The sequence below is a fragment of the Sceloporus occidentalis genome, unplaced genomic scaffold, assembly GCF_023333645.1.
Source record: "Sceloporus occidentalis isolate IW3139 unplaced genomic scaffold, rSceOcc1.0.p SCAF_32, whole genome shotgun sequence".
Taxonomy (NCBI): domain Eukaryota; kingdom Metazoa; phylum Chordata; class Lepidosauria; order Squamata; family Phrynosomatidae; genus Sceloporus; species Sceloporus occidentalis.
Genome location: NW_028317012.1, coordinates 6837853 through 6852259, shown reverse-complemented (window position 1 = coordinate 6852259; position 14407 = coordinate 6837853). Strand labels below are relative to the sequence as shown.

The window sequence follows — 14407 nt, the reverse complement described above, 5'->3', positions numbered from 1 at the left end:
CTCCAAGTTCTGCTTTGTTCTGGACAACTTTAGCTGCTATGTCAGGGCCCTGGTATGTGGCCGCACAGCCCTAGAGGCCCTAGTCACCCTGCTCCAGGCCCTGTCCAACTCTGCTACTGTGCAATAACTGGGAACTGAAGCAAAGCATGGACACCAGAGATGAGCAGCTCCGCAGCCTGAATGGGGCCTGCCTTAGAGCGGCCCTTACAGTGGTATGTCAGCAGTACACTGTCACAAGAGACCACCAAATCATGAGATTGCAAAGAGGTTTAAACAGCTTAACAAGGTTTAAACAGCTAAACCTCATGCACAGCTACTAAGAACAAAAATAATCTCATAGACTATATTTTCCCTGAAAGCACAAAGCCCAATGACCTCAAAGTCTCCCCCTTACCTTTCTATGCGTGGAGACACTACCTCAAATCTAACAGGAACTGATTGAGGTTTTTTCTTCTACCTTTTTAATAATATTTGTTGCACATATGTAGATGAATATCAGGATTTCCACATGGCAGGGTTTATTTGTGTCTCCTTGTTCCCTGGGTTTTGGGACTTTTTTTTGGAATGGCTTTTTTGTTTCTCTCCTAGAAATGTTGTTTTTGGTGTCTTTCTTAATTTTTCCAAATGTGTCTCAGAACCAACTACCACGCAAATAACTAACATAACAGCTGAAAATACCTAGGTGTTAGGGGTTGGCAAACAGCATAAGGGTCCTGCTAGTGGATAGTTATAGGTAAGGCTAGATTTTAGGGTTAGGTTACAGTACTGTGTAGTGTTAGTGATATGGATTTTATTAGGTTAAATATGTATTGCAAAAGCAAACATAAGAATAGATCACTAAGATCACTTGTAAGTGACAAATTTAGGCCAGTGACATTGATCAGGGAGACTGATCAATAATTAGTGACCTAAAATTATTAGGTTATAATTATGTATTACATTTTTTTAATTAATTTGTGTATGTTTTTTTATTTTTTTTTTACATTCCCTAAATACTGGAGCATTTTTGCTATTTTTACCATAATTCCCCTTTTCCATGTTTGATGTACCCATCCATTGGGCCCTCTTTTGAAGCCATAAAAACACACAAAATATAATTGTTAGTGCTTTTATCTAATAAAAACATTTTTAATGATTTTCCATAGTAAGTACCATTGCTGAACAATAACCCAGTTTATTTTTGGTAACTTTCCCTGATTACAGTAATAATGTCCTGTAGTACTATATGTTTTGGCGCAATAATTTAATAAGTCTACCTCTTATGGTGGGGGAAGTGGTACTGGGGCACGTTTTGATTTTGCTCTTGGGGCTATCATATCTTGTAGGTGCCAATGATGGCATCATCAATTTGGAAGAGGAAGGGAGGCCACACAATGTGCTACACATATTACAATGTTAGATACCTAGTCTAATATCTAACTAGACCTTTATAGATTTTAGTCAAGATTGATATTTGTTATTGCATGGGAGTGCAACATGCAGCCCATGTACCAAATGCGGCTTGCTGGACATTAACATGTTGCCCTCCTGAAATCTGCTCCGGTAGCTGATCAATTTTTAGGGACGCTTTAGTTCACTGATTATTGATCAGTCTCACTGATCAATGTCAGTAGCCTAAACCTGTCACAGCTTTTTTGTTTTTTTAATTCAATTTTGGTGAGACTACTAAACTGTTTATTTTATTATTTTGGAACACATACCAGTTTACTCTTCCCTCCCAGGGTAAACGTTGTTTTAATAAATTACATTAATACCCTACCGACTGAAGAGTAAGACTGAGACAAAAAAAAGTGTAGTAGTTTAGGTGAGAGGATTGGAGTTAATCAGTTAGTTGGTTCATTTTTTTAAAAAGTTTTTGTTTTGTGAATATTTATTAGTAGAGTTATGGTTAGGAAAGATACACCTGGCAGCAGAATTCATAGTCAACTGTAAGAGTCAGATACAAGGGAGACCAGCAAAGAGTTGCAATAATCAATCTGGAAAAAAGGCAACTGCATGAACAAGTTTTTTTAGTTGTCTTATTTTAGAAAGAGGGTGACTGAACAATGTTTTCATTTTTGGAAACGAAAACATTAGTTGCAACTGAAATTGAGAGAGGCTGTCAAAGTAATGGCAACAGTGAAGAAAATAAGTTCAGTTTTAGAAATCAGGCGATCATCTGTCTTTAGATGTTCTCTCAAACATAAACTGTTAGGGAACCAATGTGTTACATCACATACATTTGCAAGCAATGCATTGAAAATAAAATGTACCATGGGAGTTTACTGACGCTTTTGCAGAGACTGCAGAAGATTTGGTTGTAGCCTTAAAGGGGACAATAAAGGAAGTGTATGGAGACAATGATGACGAGGACAAAGAGAATGGAATATTAGAGAGAGAAAGGTTAAAGAAGAGACCAATGAGTAAGAAAGGGGAGGTTGAATAATTAAGGAATTGTGCATAGAGTAATGCAAGAAAAACTGAAAAAGATAAATTTTTTGCTTAAGGTGTTTTATGTTTATTTTGTCATATTTGCTTTAATGGAGTTTTTTCATGAAATAAGTGTGATGCACGTAGACCTGTGTTTTGTTTTTAATCCTGTAAACATCTCTCATCCATCAGTAAATGAAACTGGACATGAAGATAAAGTTGCAATGGAAGACTTTGAGCTGTTGAAAATCCTGGGAACTGGGGGTAAGATGTCATCTACTTTTTTTTAGTTCTTCCATTTCTTTACCTTGAATCCACTCTCTCATTCTTCAATCCAACCTTCCTTCTTAGTTTATTCTTTCACTAATGAAGTTTGCTTTTACTCCCTTGATACCATTTTTTTCTGCTTATACTACTGCAGCATATGGAAAAGTCTTTCTTGTACGTAAAGTGACTGGCCCAGATGCTAAGAATCTTTATGCTATGAAGGTATTGCGCAAAGCATCTCTTGTTCAGAAGGAGAAAACTGCTGAGCACACACGGACAGAGCGAACTGTGTTGGAACATGTAAGACAAAGCCCTTTCCTCGTGACCCTTCATTATGCTTTCCAGACAGAAGCCAAACTCCACCTTATATTAGGTGAGTGTCCTCCGTGTATTGGTTAGTATTAGGAACAGGCTCATACTTATTTTTTCTAGGACGCTGTAGTTACAAACATTTTTGTACACATGGCATTGTGTAATTGTGGCACAAGGGGACAGACTTATAGCACTTGTCTACCTTTATCTTTTGATCTTCTGCTTGGACAGATACTAAAACACATTTTGTCCCTCATGCAGCAAAAATAATGTGTGTCACTTGAAGTGTAGATTACTTTTTTACAGTCCATTTAGTTTACATTTTATATGGCTGACTCTGCATCCATTAGACTATGTTAGCGGTGGGGAGCTATTCACGCACCTCTTTCAGCGGGACAACTTCTCTGAAGATGCTGTGCGGTTTTATTCTGGAGAAATTATTCTGGCACTGGAGCACCTGCACAAGGTAAGAACTACACACCTCATTTTATACAAAGGAATCCCTACCCACAGATCATGCGACTCCTCCTCTTCATTGTTCAGCGAATTAGGCATGGGAATAGGGGCTCTACTGATTGCAAAACTCTTGTCTCCAGCTGGGCATCGTATATCGGGACATCAAGCTGGAGAACATCTTACTAGACAGTGATGGTCATGTGGTGCTGACAGACTTTGGCCTGAGCAAGGAATTCTTGTCTCAAGAGGTGAGAGTTCTAGGTTACTACTAGTAAAAACAGCTCTTAAATCTTGTAATTTCAGTCATATATACGGGTACTTTAGAAATCTATCTGAACAAGGTTTATTAGGTACCAAAACTCAAATGACTACAGCAAAATCTTCTGAGAGATGTTATCATATTCTATGAGGTCTAAAATGAAATTATAAGAGCAGTGTATCATAACCCTGAGCTACTGAGCTAATCTGCATTAACCATACAAAAAAAAAGATAGGATCTTAAAGTATCACAGAAAGAAAGGCCTGTGCGCTTTGACAGGCCGTTTTCATCAAGGTGTTTTTACTTTTATTTCTAAATTTAAATAATAAAGGTTATGTTTTAGCTACACTGTGAGGTGAAAGATTTTCAGTGTCTTTAAAAGAAGGTACTATGCCATAAAATAATTTGGAGCTGCTAAGGTTCTTTATGAGTTGCCTTCAAAAACAGGCAGACGATACTCAAAGCAAGCTTGACCATATCTTGGAAATGTGATTTTGGCAAAAAGTGTTTGTTAGCCTTAGCATTCGTCCGTATCCCAGAGGTGGAAAAAAGCAGGCTTTCTCTGCAGAACTGCAGTACATCAATGAGTGATCATCTTTTTGAGATGTTCTTCTTATGGTAGTAAAGCGTTGGATGTAACAACATATAAATGTAATTGCTAAGAGAACATTTTTTTTTTTCTTGAGCATGGCTGATTAGTTACTTGAAAGAGATGCCCTGGCTTAAAGGGAGCCTTTTTTAAGTTATAACGTGCACTATATGACCAAACGAATATGGGCATGCAATTTATACCAAGGGACTTCAGAGTCCAGTGGCTGTTTGCTTTACATCACTCCAGCTGACCCTCGGAAGTGCGCACAGTGATTTTTTTACTTATGTACAGTTGCTTGGCCATAGAAATCCATTTAATGAAGCTCAATGATGTTGCTTCCAGAGGAAGCTTGAAACTGTGTAGTGAGTGATGCTACCTAGGACAGTGCACACAATGCGCTTCAGCACTTGGCGACTTCACTCTGTGAGTATCCATGGTTTACAACTTGTAACTGAACTGTTATTACTCTTAAATGATCCTCCTTCACAATAGTGGACCGGGGCAGACGTTTCATGAACTGACTTGTGGCAAAGATGGCATCCTAACAATGCTCACTGAGCTCTTCAGAATGACCCATTCTCCGACCAATATTTCTGTGGAGATGGCATGCTTGATTTTACCAATATAGGTGGCTGAAACACCTAAACTCAATAATTAGGAGTTTATTGTATGCTCTCAAACAGTGTATTTTTCCATGTTTCTCCTTATAGCAGTGATTAAGAATGTCAAGCACGAGCAAGCCTCTTTTTGTGTGTCCAAGGTGTTTAAAAAGACTAGGATACCCAGATGTTTTGGAGCTACCCAAAGACTTAAACTTAGGATTCTGCATTTCACAAGAATCAATAGATCATTTTGTATACATTATCCTGATCCAGGAAGGAAAGGGAATGGCACCATTTGGATATTGGGTGCGTTGTACAGATATTCATTTCCTGCTGGTTGTGAGAGTAGCTTATTTGACTGAAGGGAAAATAACAACCAGCCTCCTTAATGACAGGGCAGTATCCTCTAATGGGGAAGTTTTTGGTTCCTACAGATCAGATTTGCAAGTCTTCAAACCTTTGCCCATTACAATCAATTCAATGAGAATTGATTTATAAGAGTATTTCCTTGTTACAGTGTCCTAAAGAGAGAGAAGTCTTTTTTATATATATTTAGGACTGTAACAACTAATCGATAAAATCGCAAATAATAGATAATGAAAATCGTTGAAATAGTCTAATCGATTTTATCGATTAAAAGATGAGGGTTTTTTCAGAGCAAAAAAAAAACCCAGAGTTTTATAATCCGACCTCAAATATGCCTTATACCCCCCAGATATCTCATAGTGCCCTCATAGAGTCACAGACCTGTTCACAGCACACTGACACCATACTTTTATAAATAAGTACTGGGTTAATCATCACTGCCCCCAGGATTTAGATTCCCTTTAGTCTGTCCCCCTTTACCTCTAACTGCGCCTTAAGTTAACTTTATTAAATTAATTAAATTAACCCTCAGTCCTCATCATTAAATTAACCCTAAACACCCCATTAACCATAACTACCCCTAAATTAACTCTAAATACCCCATCAAACACAACTACCCTAAATTAACCCTAAACACACCATTAACCACAGCATCCCCTAAATTAACCCTAAAGACCCCCATCAACCACAACAGCCCCTAAATTAACCCTAAACACCCCATTAACCACAACTGCCTCAAATTAACCCCAAACACCCCATTAACCACAGCTGCTCCTATATTAACCCTAAACACCTCATTAACCATAACTGCCCCTAAATTAACCCCCACGTCCCCTAATTTTCAGCAGCCCAAATATTCCTGGGAGAAGGAAGGGGCGGGGCCAGTTGTCACAGTGATTACAGGGAGAGACTGGTAAGTAGGAGCTGCTGCTGTGAGTCAGACTAAACGGATTATATAATGAGGGGTATTTTCAGAGCCCTCATTTTATAATCGATAAAAATAGATTCAACTAATTGATAATGAAATTCGTTGGCAACGATTTTCATTATCGATTTTATCGATTAGTTGTTGCAGCCCTACTACCATTTAGTCATACCCAAATGCCTCCCATAGTATCCCTGTAAAATGATCCTCCAGGCAGCTGCCAAATCCACTTGAAAACAAATCCAGTGCTTTCAGACACCTTCCTTCATGTGAGGTAGGACCTTGACTTTCTTATCAGAATGATTGTTTTCCTTTTACTCCTAAGTGTATATATCACTGGTGACACTTGGGGGGTAATAATTTCTACTTTCTAATTACCTACTCTGTACCGACTTTAATTTTTTTGTACACTTCACACTTTTTCTCTTTTGCTTTCTCTTTCTTTGGACATGTCTTCTAAAGATTGATCGCACCTATTCATTTTGTGGGACTACAGAGTATATGGCACCAGAAATTATATGTGGACAGGGTGGTCATGGCAAGGTAAGTGCTTTGATACAAAAGAGAAGAGACTGAGATCAAACAATAGATTTTTTGTGAGGCGCGAAGAACTTTATGATGATTTTGGGGGTGTTGTCTCATTAAACAGTCCGTGGACTGGTGGAGTTTGGGAATCCTAATATATGAACTTCTAACAGGAGCATCTCCCTTCACTCTGGAAGGAGAAAAGAACACACAAAGCGATGTTTCAAGGTAAGAGTTTGTCAAGTTAGAACGAGCCAAAATTAACAGAAAGGTAAAGTTTATCTTACTTTAAAACAAGAAAATGGGAGTGGAGGTGTGTAATGAGTACTGGTTTTGCCAACAGGCGGATCCTAAAGATGGATCCATCATATCCATCAACATTGAGTGCAGAAGCTCGGGACCTTTTGCAAAAGTTGCTGTTGAAGGACCCTAAAAAACGCCTTGGAGCCACAGGTGCCTCCCCAATTAAGGATCATCCCTTTTTCAAAGTGAGAATTCTGTTCTTCTGTATAATTAGCGTCTGTTTATTGAAAATCTTGATGGTGTGTTCTTACTTTCTTGTGTTACTTCCTTTAATTAATCTTAATTGTGCCATGTTTGCCAAAATGGCATGGTCTCCTCTACCACAGCGCTTTTTGGCCCAATTATGGATCGGCTGTTTTGTTTCTTCATTGTAGGGACTAGAATGGGATGCACTAGCCCAACGCAAGGTCTCTCCCCCCTTTCGACCCACTCTTCGAAGTGAGACAGATGTCAGCAATTTCTCTGATGAATTTACCAGCCTTGATCCTGTATACTCCCCAGCTGACACTCCACCATCTGGTGCTCATGTGTTCCAGGTCTCTGTTACCTTTATATTTTTTATCCTAGACCTTCTGGTCCGTATTACGTTGTTTCCCCTCTGTGTCTACAAATGGCTGATATTTTATTTGGCTATACTAATCTTTCTGCTTTCTCAAACGTCTTAACCAATGTATTTTTGTCTCCTGTGGCCCAGGGTTACTCCTTTGTTGCACCTTCGGTTCTGTTCAGCTTGAATGCAATAATGACAGATACGCCTGCTCCATCAGATGACAAACCTGGTAGCCTTACATTGGCTCTAAGTGCTGCTATGAAGGTAATTTAAACAAATTTTAACATTAGGCATATTATTATTATAGATTTACCAGTTGTACATTGCTGTGTAATAATGTAAAAACAGAACATAAGTAATATATAACATAACAATTTGAGTTACAGAAACAGGTGAGAGAGGCCCTGCTCAAACCAGTTTGCAATCTAGAGGGAGTTATGCTGTATTACGCAAGAGGTGAAACTGCCACTGTTGGTGGTATTGAAAGCCAAGGGTTGAGATTTGTTTTCCAAGTGAGGTAATGTAAAGTGAGGATAGAAGGGGTCCTAGAACTGAGCCTTGGGGTACCCTGATGGAGAGGGGGGGAGTGTTTCTGGAGCGGGAGAGGCAAAAGGTATGTTCAGGAAGGTAGGATGTAAACCAGAAGAGAGCAGTGTTATGGAGACCAAGATTTCAAAGAGTTTTTAGGAGAAGAGGGTGGTCCTGTGTTAAAAGCAGCAGAAAGGTCAAGTAGGATTAGCACTGAGTTGTTCTTGAATTTGGCAGTGGGGAGATCATTAGTAACCTTTAGTAAAGGCAGTCTTAGTAGAGTTGAGAGCAGAATCCAGATTGAAAAGGGTCAAGTAAGGAGTTCGAGTCAAGAAACTTAGTTGAGTGTAAACAATTCTTTCAAGAAGTTTGGAGGTGAGAGGAAGTTGGGAAGAGGGGACATTAGTTGGACAGATCAGTTGTGTCCAGGGAGGGGTTTTTCAAGATAGGAGTTATGGTATAATGATTGAAGAAGGATGGGGTGGATCCAGTAAAGAGAGAGAAGTTGAAGCTATAAGCTACATGAGAGAGATTTGGTAAGATGAGAAGGGATTGAATCAAAGGGACATGTGGTTGGACAAGAGGGAAGAAGGAGAGCATGAACCTCATCTTCAGTGACAAGAGATAGACAATTTAATGTAGATGAGGAAGCAGAGTCAAAGAGAGGGCAAGGGCTAGAGGGGGACTGATCAGATGTATCACATCTGACAGTTTCAGTTTTACTGTTAAAGTATGTGCCAAAGTAAGGTTAGTCAAAGGGGGTAGTTATGATAATGTGAAGAAGGGAATTGGAAGAACTGAAGAGGTGTTTAGGGTTGTGAGATAAGGAAGGTAAAGTAGGTTTCCTTAGCAAGAGTATGAGCAGAGTAGTAGGAACGAAACATGCATTTATTGTGTAGGAAGTAATACATAGAATGAGACTTCCACCAGCTATGTTCAGCAGTGCTGGAGCAATATGGAAGGTGTTGGGTTACTGTTGTGTGCCAGGGTTGGAAACCTGAGCATTGTGAAGAGTGAATAATAGTTTGGGCTATATTCTCATGAGCAGATGGAGTGGAGTTAAGAAAAAGAGGTAGCAGGGAGTAAATTGGATGGGGATTTCTGAAGATTGAGAGCTAATGTCTCTGGTTAGACAAGATTGTTGGAAGAAAATCGAAGGACTAGGAGCAAAGGGGAATTAGAAGTTAGTGAGAGAGCACATGCTAGAAAAAATCACGGCCAGGGTGTGACTATCATCTTGAGTAGGGGAGTTAGTATGCTGTATGAGATCAAAGGAGGAGATAATGGAAAGAAATTTTGAAGCCACTGGACTTAAATGGGAGTCTACTGTGATGCTGAAGTCTCCAAGGATAACAGAAGATACACCAAAGGAGAGGAAGCAGGATAGAAGTGGTCAAGCAAGATATTAGCAGGGCCAGGGGAACAGTGCACAATAGCAATGTGTAAAGAGATGGACTTAAATAGCTGGACCTCAAATGAGGAGAAATATAGTGATGAAACAGAAGGGATAGGTTGAAAAGTGCAAGTTGGGAAGAGTAAGAAGCCTACATCACCACCCTTTTTGTCAGTTCTGGAAGTGTGAGTGAATTGGAGGCCTCCATAGGAGAGAGCCACAGGAGAGATCGTGTTTCAAGTGGTTAGCCAGGTTTCAGTTAAAACGAGGAGGTGCAGGGAATTAAAAGTAGTCATGTATTGCTGTTAGTTTGTTATACACAGAACGTGCATTCAATAGAGCAATGGTAAAAGGGGCAAGGAGTATGAATGAGATTATAGAGGTTTCTGAAAACTTGAGTGGCAGTGAAAAGGAAAGGAAGCAATAAGAGAGAACCGGGATTTGGGGAGATATGCCCAGCTGCTAAAAGTAGAAGAAGAGAGAGTGAGAGAAGGTGGAAATAGGACTTGTGGGAACAAAGAAAATGTTAGAAGGGGGAGAGGGAGCTGGTGACAGTAAAAACTGCCTGGGATGATAGAAGGGGGAAAGAAAATAATGAGCAAGATACAGATATAGTGTGGTGGTGCGGGTGACTGGAAGGAGATAAAAATTCTATTGACAATAGAGAAAATTGAGAAAAAGAACAATTGAATTGTGGACATGGTACTTGGAGAACACAATAGACCAGTATAGTAGCACTTCCAAGTTCCTATGTCATTCCTTGTTGCCCTCCTTAGTGAACTCTATTGGTTATATGTACTGGTTTCCCGATTGTTATGTTTAGCCCTATTAGTAGCAACTACATGAGATACATGGCTAACCATGTGGACACTGGATATATATACAAAATGCTGCACAGAAGGCTTCCAATCAGTTACTGAGCAATTAATAGCCTTTTGTTTGGTATATGGGCCTGGCTTTTAATCGGGAATCAATGTATAAAGGAGGCACCCAAAACCCCCGTAAATATTCAATTTAAAAAGTACGCAAATATATTCCAATAATATTTTATAATTTTGTTAATTTAAAGATGCAGGTATGGTTTGTGAAATATAACTTTTGTAACCGCCAGAATTATGATAAGGGTTATGGGAGTTTTATTACACCAAAGTATACCAGAGGTTCAAAAGGCATGTTAGACTTATAGAAATGTATAGTTTGTCCACATGTTGTGTTTCTTTACTACTATGCCATTTTACCTTATCTTAGGAATGTTTACCCTGAAATATATTGCGGACTGTTAACTGCATGGTCTTCATGTGCAATGTGTTGTGACAGGATGAAAGATGGCTATGTAAGCAGCAGATTGGAAAGAGTAGTTTCCCAGTGACTAATGGGTTAACTGCTGGTCCCATTAACACAGGTGCCCCAGGTTTAAGTTCCAGTGTGCTACAAGGTGGGCTGCACTAGAAGTGTCCTAGCAGGTACCTTACTACATGTGGGATGCCATGTTCCTAACCTTACTACAGTTAAAGGCTAAAAGGATGTTGTACGGGCCCTGCTACAGGCTACAACAGTGCAACAAGCGACTAATCGCCAAGCTGTGGCCTCGGTAGCAACACAACAGTGTTTTGGCAGCACAAATTGGGATCCTGGTTGAAGCTCAAAACGCGGACCATGCTATACTTAGAGGTAGTACAACATCTTGCCATCCGGGGAATACCTGCACAAGGTAGTAGTGTTTCTCAGATAAGGGCAAGCAGTTGTCTCCAGAAAATGACTTCGGAGGATGATGTGGGGGCATAGCGACCTGGGATGCATGGCCCCATGATCAGTGGGCAGGAATTGTTGCTCCCTTTTTGCTGGGAGACCTGGACCTGAAAGAAGAGGGTGCTGATTACACTCGGTTAAAGCAGAAATTCTGGCAAGGATGGGGGTGACGGTAACAGTAAGAGTCCAGCGCCTCTGGGCTTGGCGGTTCCATGAGGAAAAAGCACCTAGATCACAGTTGTTTGATTTTATTAATCTAGCAAGGAAGTGGCTCAGACCAGAGGCTCAAACCCCTGCACAGATTGTGGAGACTCTGGTACTTGATAGATTACTACGGGAATTCTGGCGTGGCCTAAGAGAATGGGTTGGCCAAGGGAATCCCACCACGTATGACTCCATGGTGGCACAAGTGGAAAGACACCAGTCCGCTAAAGATTTGTCGAAATCCACCCCAGTTCACTCTAAGTTCTCTTCATGGGGTCGTACAGGTCCCAAAAGCAAGTCTAACTCCCATCTCTGTTTTTAGTGTACACTTTCCTGTTTTTTTAAGAATTTATGTACTTAAATAACTTTTTGGGGTTGGTTTTGCTCTCTTTGGCTATCCCTCTCTCATTTTCTAGTTTAGCCCATCTAATCAGCTTTTTTCATGCAATATTGGCTTATTTATATCTTATATAGGATGCCTCTGATTTGTCTGATTTAAATGCTTTAAAAGCCCTTTTCCCAGCCATCCCAGGTGACACTAAGGATAGACTCCTCCTCCGTAACTGAGATAGGGCGGTGCTCTTGTCCCGGTGGTGTCCGCGGCTGCGGCGCCCTTGTCCCGGCGGCTGCGGTGCCCGTGTCCCGGCGCGTCCGCGCCCCGACGGTCACCTGGTCTGCTGTGGCAGTCGCCTGGGTAGAGCCGGTGCACCTCTTGCCCCCAGGGAGGCTTGCCGGTCACTGAATCAGCGGCTTAACGCCGCTATTGCGGTGTGCTGACTGTGACCATAATGGCAGCGGCCGACTTCCGGTCCGGGCTCTCGCACTTCCTGTAGTCCAAGCCTCGTTTTCACTCAAGATTTGAATTTTTGGCGCCAATCCTCCGCTGTTGCGGATTACTGTTTGATTTCAGCCCCTTTTTCAGTAGATATAATAGGTAGGTGATTTTATTTCTTTGTGTGTTCCTGCTGTTTGCTTTTGGCTGGGTGCTGTTGCATCTTTAGATATGTCAGCCCCGGATAATTCTGAGCCACCCTCTTTGTCGTCCTTGTTGAGGACAAGCCTAAGAAAGCTGTTACTAAATCCCATGCCCAATGTTCCGGGTGTCACAAGGCTTTGCAGGATTCTAGGAAGAAGCTCTGCTCCGCTTGCCTGAGGTCTGTAGCGGATTCTGAGCCGTCTGGGGGTAGAGAGTTCTTGACCTGGCTTAAAGAGGAGATGCAGTCTACCTTCTCTGCCTTCCGTCAGACTGTTCCTGTTCCTGCCTATCACAACCTTCCAGCAGTGCAAGACCCCGCTATCCTGGGACATCAGCCTTTGTTGTCTGACTCTGAATTTGACTATCCAGAGTTTGAGGAAGGTTCCTCGGAGGAAGGAGAGATCCGGGAGGAGAGTTCTTTTTTGTTCCTGGTGGAAGAGATTGAGACTTTGATTTCCACTGTTAGGTCAGCCATGCATTTGGAGGAGTCCTCCACCCAGAAGAGTGACCCGGTCTTTGGTGCCAGCTTCTCCAAGCAGTCCGCCTCTTTTCCTGTTCATCCTGTGCTGTCTGACATTATCAAGCAGGAATGGCACCACCCGGAAAGGAGGGTTAACCTGTCCAGAAGGGTTAAGCACATGTTTCCCTTTAATGAAGACTCAGTTCTGTGCTACTCCACTGGTAGACACTGCTGTTATGAGGGTCTCCAGAAAGACTGCTTTACCGCTTGAGAGTGGCTCTCATTTCTCTGACCAGATGGAAAAGAAAGCTGAGGCTGCAGTAAAGAAATCTTTTGAGGCTTCTGCTGCCGTCCTTAAACCAGGTATTGCTTCTTCCTCAGTTTCCAGAGCAGTCAAGATTTGGCTATCCCAGTTTGAGGAGGATATTGCTGCCAAGACCCCCAGGGAGACTATTCTCAAGAATGTTGCTGCAGTGAGATTGGCCGTGGATTTTCTCTGTGATGCCTCCATTGAAAACATCAGAATGACAGCCAGAGCTTCAGCGCTTTCAGTTGCAGCTAGAAGGGCCTTGTGGCTTAAGGCCTGGGCGGCGGATAATGCCTCTAAAAACAGGCTTCTTAATATCCCTTTTAAGGGTAAGACTTTATTCGGGGAAGAGCTGGAGTCCCTTTTGGAGAAAACCACAGGGGACAAGCATTGGATGCCTCAGAGAAAACCTCCTTCTAAAAGACGGCAGTCCTTTCCGCCATTCTTCCCGGGACATAGTTCTAGATTCAACCCCTCGTCCAGAAAACAGAACTTCCGAGGCAGATTCCTTAGAGGGAGGGGGAGATTTGGCAGACTCGCCTTTCCCAAAGCGTTTCAAGACCCCAAGAGCTCTGCATGACGCCTCCTCCATTCTGGTGGGAGGAAGGCTCCGATTTTTCAGGGACAATTGGTTCTCACTCACCCGAGACCCTTGGGTGAGAGCAATTGTATCGCACGGCTATCGTCTTCAATTCAGGACCAGACCTTCAGACCGGTTTTTGATCTCCCACCTTCCTCCAGACTAGCCAATGCGGTCGGTCCTGTTATCCACCATTCAGCAGTTGACAGACCTCAGAGTACTGGTTCCTGTTCCTTGGCCAGAGCAAGGCCAGGGGGTTTATTCTCCGTTTTTTCTGGTGCCCAAGAAGCCGGGAGGTCTTCGTCTCATCATAGACTTACGCTTTTTGAACGGTCACCTTCAGTTTGTCCGGTTCAAGATGGAAACCGTGAAATCCACCCTCAACACCTTATGCCTCAACGATTTCATGGCTTCATTGGATCTGAAGGATGCATATTTCCACGTTCCCATCCATCCATCGCATCAACGTTTCCTGAGGCGTGGCGATTCCTCGAGGTTTCGGCTGTCCAGCATTTTCAGTTTCAAGCCCTTCCATTCGGATTGTCGGGAGCCCCAGGAGTCTTCACGAAACTGTAGTAGTGGCAGCACATTTCCGGGTTCAGGGAATTTCGGTCATTCCTTATCTGGACGATTGGCTTATCCAT

At 41.8% G+C, this 14407-nt stretch overlaps 1 protein-coding gene across 1 annotated transcript in view; it reads left to right on the top strand.

The window, feature by feature from the left end:
- Positions 1-2609: 2609 nt before the first annotated feature.
- Positions 2610-14407, top strand: part of LOC149298597 (ribosomal protein S6 kinase alpha-5-like) — a 41540-nt gene continuing 29742 nt past the window's right edge. The window contains exons 1-9 of the mRNA XM_089487333.1: positions 2610-2673; positions 2831-3049; positions 3339-3454; positions 3585-3692; positions 6651-6731; positions 6838-6941; positions 7057-7201; positions 7391-7552; positions 7711-7830. Of these exons, the coding sequence (XP_089343459.1) occupies positions 2634-2673; positions 2831-3049; positions 3339-3454; positions 3585-3692; positions 6651-6731; positions 6838-6941; positions 7057-7201; positions 7391-7552; positions 7711-7830 (1095 nt within the window). The 5' untranslated portion in view covers positions 2610-2633. The remainder of the gene's footprint in view (positions 2674-2830; positions 3050-3338; positions 3455-3584; positions 3693-6650; positions 6732-6837; positions 6942-7056; positions 7202-7390; positions 7553-7710; positions 7831-14407) is intronic.